At 42.9% G+C, this 16940-nt stretch overlaps 1 protein-coding gene across 1 annotated transcript in view; it reads left to right on the forward strand.

Moving 5' to 3' along the window:
* LOC147429291 (uncharacterized) overlaps window positions 1-16940 on the forward strand; it is a 49383-nt gene that overhangs the window by 15259 nt on the left and 17184 nt on the right. Inside the window, exons 3-4 of the mRNA XM_086495003.1 lie at window positions 3853-3929; window positions 4032-4169. Of these exons, the coding sequence (XP_086351129.1) occupies window positions 3853-3929; window positions 4032-4169 (215 nt within the window). The remainder of the gene's footprint in view (window positions 1-3852; window positions 3930-4031; window positions 4170-16940) is intronic.

Here is a 16940-nt window from a genome sequence, read left to right on the forward strand (position 1 = left end):
ATTGATCTTGGAACCTCATTCACTTGAGTGATAATCTAGTAAACACACACTCACTTGTGTGCACGATGTTTCTCTTTCATCCACCCTAACTAGCACGATCCCATCAAGTGGTATCAGAGCATTAGGTTATGTGCTCATTAAGGCCTCCTAATCACTTCCCTATTTTTTAGATAAGTGTGTGTGTGCACCACTACATAGCACGCGGTATATTGTTTATTTTTGAAGTAATGACAAGCAACCCACGAGGGGTATTTGGTGTAGCTTACCCACAATAGGGCAGACTCAAAAGCTGCGAAGACTTTTCGAAGGACCTGGGTGGACGTGAGCTACGCTCCAAATTGTGGTGACATCTGCCTTTCCGATCCATAGGGGGCTTCTCCCTCAACTACCAACATCCTTTTGCGTTGCCCGTTTCTCGGCCTCTGCCTCCGCCGCCCGTGGCCCTGCCCAGTGCCCACTGCCTGAAAGCAGGCCGATTGCCCGCTCATGCTAAGATTGTTGTCCCATGGCTTACCTTTTTTTTTTGCTCCCCACATTGCAAAGCGCTAACCCCTCACCCAAGGGGTCTTTCCCATGAGCAGGAGTCACAAGTCCAAGGTCTAAAGCTTCCAAAGGTCCTACTCCCACAACCAGTGAACATCAGAAAATCGACAAAAGCCAAGTCTTTTCAAAAGTCGGAACATCCACGCACTACATCAGGAATTCAAAGGGCCTTCACCGAAAGCAAGCTCAAAAGCCTCCAAAGGCAACCACAAATCAAGCACAGAATTCAAATAGAATCAAAGGATTATCTTCAAACATCAAAGCAAAAGGCACTACCCTCTTTTTTTTTGCAAAGAGGAGCTTCACAAAAGAATTTTCTCTCCCTCCCTCCCTCCCTCTCTCTCTCTCTCTCTCTCTCTCTCTCTCTCACTCATTAAAACTTCAAAATCTTGCATCCAAGCACAATAAACTTGCAAAATAAATTTCCTATAATCTCACAAGGAGTATTTGTGCTCATGTAAAGAGGTAGACACTAGCTAGGAGAGTCTCCTAAGCTAAGACCACTCTATTAGCACAATGGAAGTGAAGGGGATTAGGAAATTTAACTGGGAGGGCTTTCACACTTGGCAAACCAAGTTGAAAGGCTACTTAATGAAAAAGCAGTTGTGGGGAGTAATCAAGCCAACACTCATTGATCCACATCTACTGCTGGTGCACAAGTACTGACACAAGCTATGAGTGCACAAAATCCATCCAAGGACGAGCAGGCATTAGGAATCATAATCACTGCACTAAATGACAATTATGTACACTTTACTGATGATTGTGATACTTCATCAGTTGCATGGGAAGCATTAGAAAAAAACTAGGAAAAAGAAGAGCGAAGTGATATTAAAGAAAGATCTATAAAAATTACGAATGGAACATAACGAAGATATTGCAAGCTTGGTCAATCGCCTCAAAAGCATGACCACACAACTAGCTATGTAAACAGTGCAGTACCAAAAGAGGACAAAATCGCAGTTCTTCTAGCAGCCTTCATTGAGGAGAAGGATCCAACACCAGATTTTCAAGATGTCACTAACTCTTTAATGTCCGAGGAGAAGAAGCAAGGGAGGAATGCTACTTCAGGGGGAGGCGCTTTTGCAATTGGCTCTAGTAACAAAACTTGTTTCAATTGTGGCAAAGAAGGGCACATAGCAAAGGACTGTGTAGCATCAAAGACTTGCAACATTTTTGGGAATAAGGGTCACCTTCCTTCCAAGTGTTTCAAAAGGGATAGATGAAGCACCAACAGAAATCCAAGGCCCAAAGTCTATTTGGCATAAGAAGACAAAAATGAAGATTAAGAAGAAGGCGGCAATAGCCTTCTGGTCTACGACGCCATCCTCTAGCTTTTGTTTGGCATTTCCCCTTCAGTTGTATTTGTTTGGAGATAGCTTGGTCTCAATTTAATGCATTTGTTGAAGGGGAGGTGTTGAGTATCTCTTGGAGTAGAGATAGTTTGTCTCGTGGATTGCGGGTGGTCTCCTAGATTGGAGATGTTCTTTTTTGCTTCTGGATTGGAGTGTGCCCAAGTTGTTAGTTTCTTCAGTTTCTTCCTCGTCCAAACCTCAAGGGGAGGATTGTAAGGGGTGAGATTTTTCCTAGAGTCACTAGAGTATGATTCAAGGAGAGAAGAGGTGGAATTATCCCACATGTATTGGTGCAAGGCTGTAGAGCTATTTGAAGCTCATTTCATGAATGAATAAAACACAAGTCTATGTTGCATTACATCTCTCTTGTTTATGGTGATCTTGTGATGTCTTAGCAACAACTCAAGATCGTGTTTATGAGTCCAAGTTAATTGATCTTAGAACCTAATTCTCTTGAGTGATAATCTAGCCAACACACACTCACTTGTGTGCACGATGTTTCTCTTTCATCCACCCTAGCTAGCACGATCCCATCATTCTCAAAATGAAGAAGCACCCAATGATTCGCCTTCATCTACAAGTTGTGTTGATGCTTGTCTAATGCATTCTATAGCCCTATCCAAGACTTTTTCTAAGCCTCCTTGACCTTGGAAAAATGAATCTCTAGATTTTGTAGAAAATGACCTCTATGTAACTTTTTGCAACATTGCAACATTGTAAGTTTATGCGTCAAGGTGAGGGCAAAAGTGCGAGCAAGAGATGAGAGAGTGAGAGGCTAAGAGGAGAGAGAGAGAGAGAGAGAGAGAGAGAGGTGAGAAGGCGTGTTGTACGTGGAGGAGGGGGTGTTGGTGGATGGGTGGTGTTTAGCACTAACGTCGCCTATGTTGCTGGTGCGTGAAAGGCTTTGGACTCTGGAGGCCATTCATTACTTCATTAGAATTGCACGTGGTTGTCTCTCGAATGTTGTGGTGAGAAAATAGCGGCTTCGACCCCTTTAACACACACACACATATATATATATATATATATATATATATATATTTACATATATAAGTAGAACTTGGCTAGAGGACCCATTCCAGTTAGGCGGATTGAGCCAATTTCTCCCAATCAAATTTTAGGGGGCGTTTAATTGCACGCCCAAGCCAAAAGCACGGGGTAGTGAATTTGATGTGCATGCAACAGAGTGAATATGGTGCCTTTTGATATGGGGACACCGAACTCAAGACACCCATTATCATGGACAATTAGAAAGGAGGATACGTAACGCAGGTTAGTCAGCATGGAGGCAAGAAGACAAAATTACTGATGGAAGTAGCTTACAACAGAGAGAGAGAGAGAGAGAGAGAGAGAGAGAGAGAGAGAGAGAGAGAGAGAGAGAGAAGCTAATATTGATTAAAGGACATAGAACATAAAGTTACATCTGCTGTTCTCTTTAAGCTTAATCAATATCCTACATCTTTTGTATTTCTCTTAATGTGTGTTTTGTGTATGGTAGGGAGGACATATATTCACAACGCTGGATGTTGTGATTGCAAGCACGTCTCCAGCTCAACAACACTACAAGGTCCGTTATTTGCATCCAATTTCCCATGTGCATGCGTTTGCTTGGCGCAACACATAAACTACATGAGATCATGACGAGAGTGTAAGATAAAGCTTCCACAAAGTAGCCAAGGAGCAAGCTTTTTTTCATGCATATTATGCAATTTTAAAATGTGTGTGCTTCTCTTGAAAATCTCAACTACTCTCTTAAAAATCACCCCTAAAATCTCTCTATTAATTGATGCCACTTAACTTCGTCTCTAACCAAAAATATAATAACATTTTCTAAATGTATTTCCCTCTTAGGCAGTGAGGCCGTTGTCGAGTTAGTCACAATCTTGTTTCCTTTAGTGCTAGATGCTAAGTGTCAATTTCTCCAGACGCTATCACCTACGTGTGCATCTTGCAGGAATGTAGATTTATGCAAATTGCTCTCGAAAAGAGATGGTGTGCTTGGCATTGCCTTGGTCGATATGTATCAGGAAGGTCTGTTTCAAAAAATTGTCATGCTTGGCAACCTTGGTTGATACATCTGCTGAGTGTCGGAAAGCACAAATGAGCTTGAGGAGCTTCCTATCCCCAATGTAGTCTCTTCGAGTGCATTGATTGCGGGATACGCACAACAGGTGCAGGGCCAGAAATCTCTTGGCTGTTTTCGGCCAATCCAAAGCGAGGGCCTCTCACCAGATGCAATCACATACGAGTGCAACTTGAAGACATGTGTCTGTATGCAGTCACATACGAGTGCAACTTGAAGGCATGTGTCTGTATGCAAGATGCTTGGCTTTGCCTGGGATGATGTGTATGCCAAAATATGGTGCTCTTCAGAACGCACAAAAATCATTCGAGGAGCTTCTTGTACGGAATGCCGCCTCTTCAAATGCAATGACTGTGGGATGCGCCGCACATCAGTAGGGCAAGGAAGCTCTAGACTATTTTTAGGTGATTGTGGGATGCCGCCTCCTCAAACGCACTGATTGTGGGATGTGCCGCACATCAGCAGAGCAAGGAAGCTCTAGACTTTGCAAAGCCTTGCTATATGTGGTGCACTTCAAAAAGCACAAAACGTGCTTGGGGAGATTCATGTAGTATCTTGGAGTGCATTGATTGCGGGAATGTACACCAAATGTGGGACACTTCAGCTAGGTTGTTTCAAAAAATTGTCGTGCTTGGAAAACTCTGATATTATTAATAAGGGGCAGTTGCAAACAATTGCCATGCTTGGCAAAGCCTTGGTCAATTTGTATGCGAGATGTGTTGCTCCTGTGCGGGATGTCGTCTTTTGGAACGCACTGATTGTAAGATATGCCCAACTATGGCCGGCGGGCCAGCAAGCTTTGGGCTGTTTTTCAGTAGGTGCAAAGTGAGGGCCTTTCTCCAGACGATAGCACCTACCTTTGCATCTTGAGGCTTGTGGATCTATGCAAATTGCTCTCGAAAAGAGATGGCGTGCTTGCACTGCCTTGGTCGATATGTATCAGCAAGGGCTATTTGAAAAAATTGTCGTGCTTGGCAATGCCTTGGTCGATACGTCTACTGAATGTGGTGCACTTCAGAAAGCACAAAAGGAGCTTGAGGAGCTTCCTGTCCCCAATGCCGTCTCTTGGAGTGCATTGATTGCGGGATACGTGCAACAAGAGCAGGGCCAAAAAGCTCGCGGTTGTTTTCAGCGGATCCAAAGCGAGGGTCTCTCTCCAGATGCAGTCACATATGCGTGCAACTTGAAGGCATGTGGCTGTACGCAAGATGCTTGGCTTTCCTTGGGACGATGTGTACGCCAAATATGGTGCTCTTCAGAACGCACAAAAAATGTTCGAGGAGCTTCTTGTACAGAATGCCGCCTCTTCAAAGTCATTGATTGTGGGATGTGCCGCACATTAGCTGGGCAAGGAAGCTCTAGACTATTTTCAGTTGATTGTGGGATGCGTCCTCTTCAAACGCACTAATTGTGGGATGCACCACACATTAGCAAGGAAGCTCTAGACTATGCAAAGCGACCATATCTCTTACATGAAGGGAGAGCATCTCTCTCATCTTGAAGACATGATGCAATTTGCGACAAGCAGAGATGGGCAAAAAGCCCTCGACTGTTTGGAACAGATGCAAAGCAACCGCATCCATCTAGATGCAATCACCTATGCTTCGCAATGTCTTCGTCGATATGAATGCGAAATGTGGTAAGCGTGAGAAAGGATAAAGAGTGCTTGAGGAGGTTTCTATCCGTAATTTCGCCTCTTTGAATGCACTGATTGCAAGATGTGCCGAACATTGGAGAGCACGCAGTTCTCTACATGCAATCATGTATGCTTACATCTCAAAGGCATGTGATACTTTGCATAATCAAGAGATCTCTAACTCCAGGCATCATTGGATGGTTGTTTCATTTGACCCCCTTATAAACAGGTGGTTTGGATAGTTGAAAACGATGGACCTCATACATCCCAAATGGCCACTCAACATCCCACAACTACTACAAATGACTAGCACTAGCCCAAAGCTAGAAAGCAAGCAGTCACTATAAGATTGATAATAGCGTACGTTCATTCCAATCGTTATGAAAAACGACAAGCCTTTGTAATGAATTATCATTGTACTTGGAATGGTACAAATACTCATAAATTGTTTGAATTTTTATTTCAATTGTAGAATGTTCACAATTACATTAATGTTTCATGCACTCTACTTAATTTTTAAACCTTTCTAATGTTATTATTTTTCATTGTAGTGAACGAATAAAGAAATCGTGGACACAGCTCCTGCACATTTACAAACACAAGATAATTGATCGAGCGGTGAGTAATAGCTACCACATTCTACTCTTGATTGTTGAAAAACACAGTGAAATGAACACATTGAAATTTTCGCACTGCTATGGGAATGGCACGTTCCCTCGTATTATAAAAAATGGGAGGACTGTGCAAACCCCCATGCAAGGACACTTGCCTGTTTTCTGTTTTTTCTACAACTAAAGAATGGAAGAACATATAAAAATAATGAGATTTAGTCCAGCTTCTTCAAAACTATATTACTACTTATCTACTAGATTTAGTGCTCCCTAGTGGTGGGGTGCTCTGGATGCAGTATGCATGCGGACTCAAAAGCTAGCTGAAAATCGACATACAATGCGAAAACATGAAAATAGAACTAGCAATGAACTGAACAAGAACCAGATACAGTATACTAGACAACCACAAGCCCTCCAAGGCAACACCTTGTACATAACCAAATGACCATACAAGATTAGTCTAGATGCGGCCAACTCTGTCGACTCCACGACTACACAACAAGGTACAATGGGATGTAGAGGTTGTGGTGCAATGTCGTCTCATCTGTATTCGTGCTTGACTCCTCCTCGGTGGGCGAAGTGTCTACGCTTCCTCATCGTCCTCGGGTCGACCATTAAAAGTTTGTTACTCTAGACGAACTTGCGTTTAGTGGGATGAAAAACGAGGAGGAAATGATGGGCGGGTCAGCAAAAGAGCGAGGCAAGGACGCCTTTTTTTTCAATGTTGATTTTTTTTTAAAACATCTACGGCAGCGGCTGGTAGGTGAGGGTTAAGGCAAGAAAGGGAGAAAAGGGTAGGAGAGCGGCGAGTAATGAGGAGGCTAGGGCGGGTGGGCGGCTTGAGTTAGGGCAATGCAAGCCGGCGGCGAGGGAAATAAGGAGGGCGAGGGTTAGGGGGGTTTGAGGGTGAGTGAATAGAGTGGGAAAAAAGAGATAGGACGTGCGATCTATGGGTGTGGGGAGGACTGCGGGAGGGCGAGGCAAGGAATGGGAGGGCAAGAGCGGGCAGCCAAGCTAGAGGGGAGAGAGAGAGGCGTCTGGGCGACAGCGGGCGAGCGAGAAAAGGGGGATGAGGCATGGGAGGGGGGGAGTGGAAATTGGAAATTGGGGGCCACTGTCGGTTGGCTATGACCACAAGACACTTTGGACTATTTCTCAAAATAATTCCCACATTATGACTTAACATCATGAGCTTCTGCACGAGAGGCACGGCATACCTAGCTAGGTACGATTGGGGCCAAGGGACCACCGTGTTGGGGGCAGAGGACCGCCACAGCCGGCGGTCCCTGCCCCCAATCGTAACTGGCTAGGTGTGTCATGCCTTCCAAGCAAAAGCTCATGATGTTATGCATTATATAAAAAACACTAAAAAAAGGATCCCTTTTCCTACATGACGAAATCTCTAAATCTTCTTGTGTACGAGAGGGCTGGGTGAGGATAGGGGGCAATAAGAGAAGAGAAGATCTGGGCGAGGCAAATCCAAGGGCGAGTGGGTAAAGGCGACGAGGGATTGAACAGTAAGAGCTAGGGAGGGTGGGCAAGTAAGTGCAAGGGGCGAGCAAAGATGAGCTAGGACCACGTAAAAGCTCAACCCTAAGGGTAGCTAGCATGTAAGGAAGCTAACAAGGAATAGGTTACCATGTAAGCAAGCAACCAGCCAAAAGGCTAGCTACCCAAGTGATAGATGTAGTGGCAAGGAAAAGGGTATACATCCATTGTCTTGGTAGCTACCACAATTGCAAACCCCACCACAAATAAGTGGTAGCTACTAAACATGGAAGCAATAGAAGGTAGCAACTTAAGTCATACTTGTCATGTCATAGGGGTAGATAGCTTCCCCATGTCTTGGATAGGTCTAATCCCACCACAAGGCAATACCTATTTTGACATATGAGAACACAAGAGTTTAGTGTCCACCATAAATTTGACACCTACTAGCTTGTCCACATGCAATCTAGTACCTATCAAAGTTAGAGGCTTATGTTCAGTAAACTTGTAGCAAGTTTAAGCAACCACCAAAATAGGAGTCGTCATACATCACATCAATCCTAGGGTAACTATCAAAACTATAGTGTGTCTAGAAACATAAATTTGTCAGTTCCTAGAGCATCTACATGTAACCTAGTAGCTATCCACCATGGTTGGAAGCACTGTCAACAAGTTACAATGAAGGTACGGTCATGACATGAGACATGCAGCACATTATTCCCATGACATATATTTGGGAACCAGAGGGTGTCTGATAGTGAATTTACTGGCTACCATGTAGCTACCATTACCAAGCAAGAAATCAACCTTTTCTTCACTTCGACAAGATGAAAATTTTAAGGTATTGTCATCACAAGGAGGAAATACAATCAATTAGGATTCCATTAAAGGACATGCTAATTTTGAAAGATCCGCCTTATACCTATGTGCAAAAACATTGATGCATAAAATTACAAGATAAAAGCCACCAGTATAAGTGAACATCATAAATGGCACAAAAAATTCACTTGTGGCTGCTCCAACAGATGCATCAAATGTTTTTCCTCACTTTCCTCTTGATGCGCTTCTAGAATACATCATTGTAATTCAGTGACAAATGTGTATTGCCTGTTCAAAATAAGATCACCAATTCCTTGATCTTATCAATGATCCTTTGTGCGTGCTTGTCCTCACACAAATCCAAACAGTAAGATTCCTTCCTCAATTTCAATCCGTTGCATAAAGTTTCTTCGATGCATCGCCAAAATTTTTCAAGTAGCATAAATGTTTATGTGGGGAGCTCTAATGGCCATCATGATAGTTTCCCTTTTCAAAAATAACTCCAAGTGGTTTTGGGCTTCTTGATGGTGGTAAGAGTATCCCTCAAACCCTCCAGCACAGGGATGATCCTGCTTCTTGATGATGTTGAGGCCGTGCATGCACATATCATTCAATACATCCTTGATGATGGATTCCTTTATTTCCTTGTCAAGGTCTCTGATAAGGAGCTGCATCAAGGATCCTATGCGATAAAGAGCTGCATGAGCTTCACCTACACATAATTAATCTCTTCTATCAATATTGGTCTCCATGCACGCACATTGCATCCTTCATGCCTTAGATATTGGCCACTTGCAAGGTAGGAGATCTTCAAGGTATCAAGCTCAAGATTGTGAACTGGAGAAGCTACCCTTACACACACACACACACACCAAAAAAAAACAAATGGAGACAAGCAGAGACTCTCTACATTGGGCAGCAAAATTGGGTAGCCACAAGGGGAGTATCCAATGTTGTTTGTTTGAATCAAGTGAGCAAATAGGAGTGCTGAGTAGTAGTAGCAAAGGCATTGCAATTGAAGTTATTGACTAGGGAAATAAGGCAGCTCAAGTCATCGAGAATTTCAACTCTTATAGGGCAGTTTAAGTAGATGCAGCAGAGGGCACATAGCATTGCAAAGGAATCAAGCACTGGACATAGCGAGCAATACTTGTGAGTAGCAATTGAGCATCTTCTAGAAAGAAGAAAAGCTTGGGGAGCATTGGAGAGCACCAAGCATTCTTCAGAGAGAATTGGGCAGCTTGAGAGAAAGCGAGCAGAGAAAGAAGAAAATAGTGTGTGTAAGGGTGTGTACACACACACACACACAATGAGAATAGGGGCTGTGAGAAAACAAATGAAGTTAACAGGGAATAAGGCAGCTCAAGTCATCGAGAATTCAACTCTTATAGGGCAGTTTTAGTAGATCAGCAGAGCCACATAGCATTGCAAAGGAATCAAGCACTGGACATAGCGAGCAATACTTGTGAGTAGCAATTGAGCATCTTCTAGAAAGAAGAAACTTGGGGAGCATTGGAGAGCACCAAGCATTCTTCAGAGAGAATTGGGCAGCTTGAGAGAAAGCGAGCAGAGAAAGAAAAAAGTGTGTGTAAGGGTGTGTCACACACACACACACATTATGATGAATCGGGCTGTGTGAGAAAACAAAAATCGACAGCCCCAACACGTGAAGTTGAAAGAAGTTTTGGGCTTTGAAGTTCTACAACATCAGACAACTCCTGATTTCAAAGGTTATGTGTAAGTGTGTGTTCACACACGCACACACACACACACACAATCTTGGCATACAGGTAGAGAGAGCGTATCAGCTCTCGGCTTGGTTTTGCCTTTGGCAAGAACACTCTCTATTGCTTTTGGTGTTCTTCTTGCATGGGGCACATCAAGTGTCGCTGTTTTAGACGTATGATGTAATGGAATTGACCTATTTAATTTGAGAGTAGCGGAAATTAATGAGACTACTTTTGAGAAATGATTTTGCGAGCATAGCGGTGAACATAATTGAAGATAGCAACATAATCATAGCAATTAGTTAACTTGGCATGAACAATACTTTTGCAAGAGAGAGAATTTAGAGAACATGACAACAGTTGAGGACCGGATTTATGTGGAGCCGGTCCCCCCTCCAATAGGCATTTGTATTATGATTTCTCCCATAAGAGAGACTTGTTACAATACAATCTTTGTGTTCCTTGTGACCTAGGTGATGCAATGAAGATGAAAGCTTCATGCATCACAAACATAACATAAACTTGAAGAAAGCTTTAACTATCCCAAGCCTCAGTCCCAAGACCTCAAACACCTTCGAAGGTGGGGAGAGCTAGCAGGGAATGAGGGTAGGGATGAGGAAGAAGAAACATTTCTTAGGAGAAATAGTTAGTTCCTCACTTATCATAACTCTTGTTGCTAGCATACATAATAGCATAGTAATGAAGAAGAAGGAGATGGCAAGCTTAAGCATTGAAGCATGGCTCTTGGTTGGATTTGTACTCCATATCCAAGAGTGTTGGTGTAGGCTCTCAACCTCTACTTACTTGGAGAAGGAGAGGGAGCTCTTGCACTTTGCATAGCACACAATGAGAGTGTTTTTGAGTGTGTGTGGGTGAGTATACCCCCTAAGCAACCCCTAGCTTGCTTGGGTCGACCCCCCCTTGTAGCTCATGCTTGAAGCTCATTGGACCCCTCCAGGCCTAGCTAATCAGAAGCAGGAGGCATTACAAGTAGCAAGGGTAGCCTTAAGAGAAGTTTCCCCTTTCCCCTTTGAGAGAGAGGGTTAGATAAATGCTAAATCATTTAATTAAATCTCCTAAATTATTATTGGACCCCTTGGGTGGCCAACCAATAGGCTTCAGGCACACCATGAGGGCAACATGAGGAGGAACTTGACAAGTGTCCCTTTTGCTTTCTTTGTACTATGCATGCCTTGTGTGAGTGTGTGGGTGTTCTCTCTCATCCCCCCTCATGTAGGGCTCTCCCCCTCCTTGTAGGGATTGAATCTTTGACTTTTTGACACCTCAAGCCCCTCATGCATAGGCCTAGTTCCCACCACAAGCTTGGCTCATAAGCACTTTAAGCTTGGGCTGGGTTCTCACCTCAAGTGCAACCCTAGCATGTCAAGCACCTCAAGCATCTCAAGCATCTCAAGCACCTCAATCATCAAGCATGACAAGCAGGACAAGCACCTCGAGCTGGGTCGGGTTCCCGCACCTCAAGCTCAACCCTAGCTTACCTAAGGTCAAAGGCCTTTTACACACATTATTGGAGGTCTTCAATGAAGCTAACCCTAAGGTCTTATGCTCCATTTGTTAGCCTTGCTCTTTTATAGACCATCTCTCATTTGGCCCCTTTACCATTGGCCCCATGTTGAGATAGATCTATAAGCACATGTCTATATCTTACACTTGTTCCCGTTTATTCTCCCACATTAATTGATCAATTTAATATGAGAAAATCATTTGGGTTGGTTAGATATTAGATATTAGATTTTATGACATTATCTCTCTCTTGAAATCATAGTCGTCCTCGACTATGAGGTAGAAGAGATAAAGCCTTAGTCATTAGTCAATTTTACTTAGCGGGTAGAGGATCCCTTTTTACCCTACGACATCTTTCCAAGATGGATGACTAATCCATTTGGTGCTTGGGAGACATAGCTGCCGCAAGCATGTCTGCTCTTTAGTCCATTTCATTCTCCCAAAGTAGAGTGACAAATTATACTTGGTGTTTGAGAGATGTCGTCATCACAAACATAATTCTAAGCATGCATACTTGTTAAATTTGTGCACAATTAAAAAGAGGACTAGTCTTATAAGACAAAAACATGAGTCATTTAAAAGAAATTTGTACATTTGCTTACTCTAATGTAGCATTGTAAGCATTGACAAGGTTCATACTATCCTTAAGCTGTATTCCTTGCATCCATCTAGCATCTTCAAAAGGATAATTTTTTAACTTAATAAGATACCGTCGGATAATCTTACCATGTTGTAGTGCCTTGTCTTCATGCCGAAGGACAGCTTCGGGTTGTACCTCTTCTTGGTCTTCAACTTCAGGAGGGTCTTCAATAATTGGTTCAGTTGGTGGCTCTCCTTTGTAGGGCTTAAGTAGGCTTACATGAAAGGCATTGTGTATGAGCCAATGGTTGGGCAACTTGAGTTGAGAAGCCATCTCATTGATGGGCTTCAAGATTTGGAAAGGACCATAGTATCTTTTTGCTAGTTTAGCATAATACTTTTGATGGCCCGTAGGATTTTTGCCAGTGGTTTGCCTTAATTGAGCCTTAGGAAACTTGAGTAAGACCCAATCATTTTCGTTGAACATTAAGGCTCTTCTATGCTTATCAGTAGCAGGTTTTTGCCTTTGTTGAGAGATGGATATAGCCTCCTTAAACTTTTGAAAAGATTCTTGTAGGTCACGGCTATACTCATCGTCGGCGACGAAGATCTTCCCATGTACTTTGAGTAGCAAGGGACTTTTAGGTCTTCCCTCAATGATCTCAAAAGGTGCTTTTCCCGTAGAAGTATGAACAGTATTATTGTAGGCATACTCTACAAGAGGTAAGTACTTTTCCCATTGTGAACGTTGATCTACTTCAGTAACATAAGTCTTGAGTAGATCGAGTATTGTAAGATTGGCTATCTCACTTTGGCCATCCGTTTGTGGGTGATAGGCCGAAGAGAAATTCAATCTTGTTCCTAGATTTTCAAAGAGAACTTTCCAGATATTATTGGTCATTCTAGGATCTCTATCTGACACGATGGATGTGGGTAATCCATGGTGCTTGAAAATCTGAGATATGAAGAGAGTTGCCATTTGATGTGCCTTAATAGTCTTTTTGACAGGAATAAAATGTGCTTACTTGCTAAACCTGTCAACTATTGTCCATATTCCTGTATTCCCATGGATAGACTTGGGTAATCCAAAGATGAAATCCATGGATATACTCTCCCATGGTGAATTGGGAATAGGCAATGGTTGGAGTAATCCAGGTTGCTTCCCTCTATCATACTTGGTCTTTTGGCATACTACACATTTTGAAACATACTCTTGTATGTCCACTTTCATGGTAGGCCAATAGAAGTACGTCTCTACTCCTCGAAGAGTAGGTTGAATACCTCTATGCCCCGCATATGGAGGAGCATGGCATTCATACATAACTTTCTCACGAAGGGAATGGGTAGCACATAGCCTATTGCCGTGGAGAAGATAACCATCCTGCTAGGTGAATGGTTCCTCTTTCTTCCCCAAAGCAAGGGCTGACATTATGTCTCTAAAGTCAGGGTCAGTAGCATACTCATCTATCATAGAGGATAGATCATTGTGAGTAGCTATAGACACCGCATTAACTTTGGGTCATCGTGAAAGTGCATCGGCCACTTGATTGTGCTTACCAACTATGTGAGCAATATGGAAATTAAATTGCGAAAGAAAATTTTCCCACCTCATTTGTCTGTCGGAAAGCTTGGTTTGCGTCATGAAATACTTGAGACTTTGGTCGGTTCGTAGGATAAATGGATTCCCCAATAGGTAGTGCTTCCATGTGTCTAGGGCATGTAGAACAGCTAAAAGCTCTTTCTCATAAATGCCCAAGACTCGTTCATCAATATTGAGCCTTTGGCTCTCATATGCTATGGCATGCCCTTCTTGAAGCAAAACTGCTCCAAGGCAATCACCACAAGCATCACATTGGACCTCAAATGGCTTTGAGAGATCCAGAAGCACGAGGACTGGTTGGGAAGTAAGCTTCTCTTTGAGCTTTTCAAAAGAATTTTGCTCCTTAGTAGTCCATACAAACTTAACGTTCTTCTTAGTTAAGTCGTGTAGTGGTCCTGCTACTTGAGAGAATTTTGCTATGAAGCGTCTATAGTATGCGCACATACCAACAAAGCTTCTTAGGTCATGTAGATTTCTTGGGTTAGGCCATGCTTTTATTACCTCTAACTTTGATGGATCCATTTGGATACCATCTTTAGAGATAATATGACCTAGGTATTGAATTTCTTGAAGGAAGAATTCGCTTTTCTTTTGGTTGAGAAAAAGCTTGTTCTTCCTCAATGCTTGAAAAATCACTTGGAGATGTTGCTTATGTTCCTCCAAAGACTTGGAGTAGATGATGATATCATCAAAGAACAGTCCAGTGAATTTTTGGTATGGTCTAAAAATTTTCTCCATCAAACGATTGAACGTAGCTGGTGCATTAGTCAATCCAAAAGGCATGACTAGATATTCATAAAGACCAAACTTTGTGCGAAACGCGGTCTTTAAGATATCTTCATCCACTATCCTTATTTGATGATAGCCACTCTTAAGGTCAATCCTACTGAAGTAGGTTGAGCCTTGTAGCTTATCAAATAGATCTTCTACCCGAGGTACGGGAAATCTGTTTTTGATAGTAATATGGTTTAGTGCTTGATAGTCCACACACATACGATATGTACCATATTTCTTTTGTACTAAAATGACTGGAGAACAAAAGGGAGAGGAACTAGGTGTCACCATCCCTTTGTCTACTAGCTCTTGTACTTGCCTCATGATCTCCTCTTGTTGAGCTTGTGAGATTGGATAAGGAGGCTTGTTAGGTGGTAAGCTTCCAGGAAGGAGCTCAATACGATGGTCATCATCCCCTCGTTTTGGAGATAAGTCCATAGGGATATCATTGATGAACACATCTTGGAATCCTTTTAGAAAATTAGACAAGTCTAACTCTTCTTGATTCCTACCATTTACATTTGATGAAACATTAGTATCTTTTAGAGACTCTTTGACAAAAATCATGTACGCAGAAACTAAGCTCTTCATTGACTTATCAAAAGCAAGAGGATTTACAAGTGGAATAGTGCGACCACGCTCACTAGCATCTATATACATGTTCTTTCCCCTGTAGGTGAAGTAGATTCTCCTTTCAGGGAACTTCATGTTGGCAGCCATGCGATCAAACCATGGTGCCCCTAGGATAACATCCTCATGTTGGAGAGGAGAGATGAAGAAGTCTTCCTTGTCGACATAGCTTTGGACATGAAGCCTCAACTTCCCAATCAAGGGAGTAACGGAGGCTTGTTATCCCTTGAAAGCTGCATTAGCCACTACTATATCTCCCATCTCAAAAGCTTGAATGCCCAACTTGGTGGCCAACTCTATTGATATGAAGTTAAGAGTAGAGCCAGGGTCAAACAAGATGAAGGCATCATGCTCTCTTACCTTTCCCCAAGCATAGGAAAGTGATGATCCTTTGCAATGAGCATCCTCTTTTGAAGCTTCGATGGTGGAAGCCCTAGGAGTCTCATTGCGAGTATTCTTCTTGGGGCAAGAACGATAGCCATGTCCTTGCTCCCCACACTTGAAACACTTATGGTCCTTGCAAAAAGCTTCAAGCTCTTCAGGAGAGAGTTTGTTTTTACCTTTGTAAAATCCCTTCTCCTTGGACCGATTGTTGTTGTTGTTGGAATTGACTTGGGAAGTATTTTGAACATTGGTTTTCCCCTTTGCATCATTTTTGTCTTTGTTTTCCATGGGCTTGACATTACGTCTAACCCCTTGATGGAAATTGATGCGTGAAGCAACCATGGTGTGATGGATTACTTCACTAATAGTACCAGTCCATTGAGAGTTGATGTATTTGGCCATCTCTTCAGGTAATCCCGCACAGAATTGCTGCCTTTGCTCGGCAAAGTCCATCTTTTGAAAGACAGTAGCCTTGAGATGTAAATCCCAAAACTTGTCTACATATTTGTGGATAGACTCATGGGAGAGGAGGATCAAGCTGCGCCATTCGGTAAGCACTTTGTCCTTTGCATCGCTTGCAAGGAATTGCTTCATGATGGAAACTCATAGAGTCTTCCATGTCTTTGGGGCTTCACCATTTCCACCAAGGCTAGCCCACCATTGACGAGCTGATTTTTGGAAGTGCATAGCTACATGGCGTAGCTTAGAGGACTCTGTGAAGCCCTCATCTCCAAAGGCCGCATCAAATTGCTGGATGAAGGCCAACAATTTGTCGGTAGCACCGAAGGTGCCATCATAGGTGAGAAAAGAGATACTCTTTCCTCCCTCCTTGTACTTCTTTAGCTTTTGTGACCCTCGCCATGCAGGAAATGATTTAGGATGTCCTCCCCTCTTGTATTCTCTAGGAGAACAACCATAACTTTCGTCAGAAGAGGAGGAAGGTGAAGAAGAAGGAGAAGAGGGTGACCTCTTCCTAGCCCTTTTATTCCTTTGTTTCCTCTCTTGCCTTTCAGAGTGATGAGGAGAAGGACTATATGTTGATCTTTTCCTCTTGGGAGGAATGGGCGATCGTCTAGACCGCCATCTTCGTGGAGCCACATCTTCAGAGGAGCTTAAACTTTCATTGCTTTCTTGCACTTTGGATTCCTCCTCTCGAATGGGAGAGAGTCTTCTTTTGGGGGTCTCTT

This window comes from Adiantum capillus-veneris, chromosome 22, assembly GCF_014529385.1.
Source record: "Adiantum capillus-veneris isolate H3 chromosome 22, ASM1452938v2, whole genome shotgun sequence".
Taxonomy (NCBI): Eukaryota; Viridiplantae; Streptophyta; class Polypodiopsida; order Polypodiales; family Pteridaceae; genus Adiantum; species Adiantum capillus-veneris.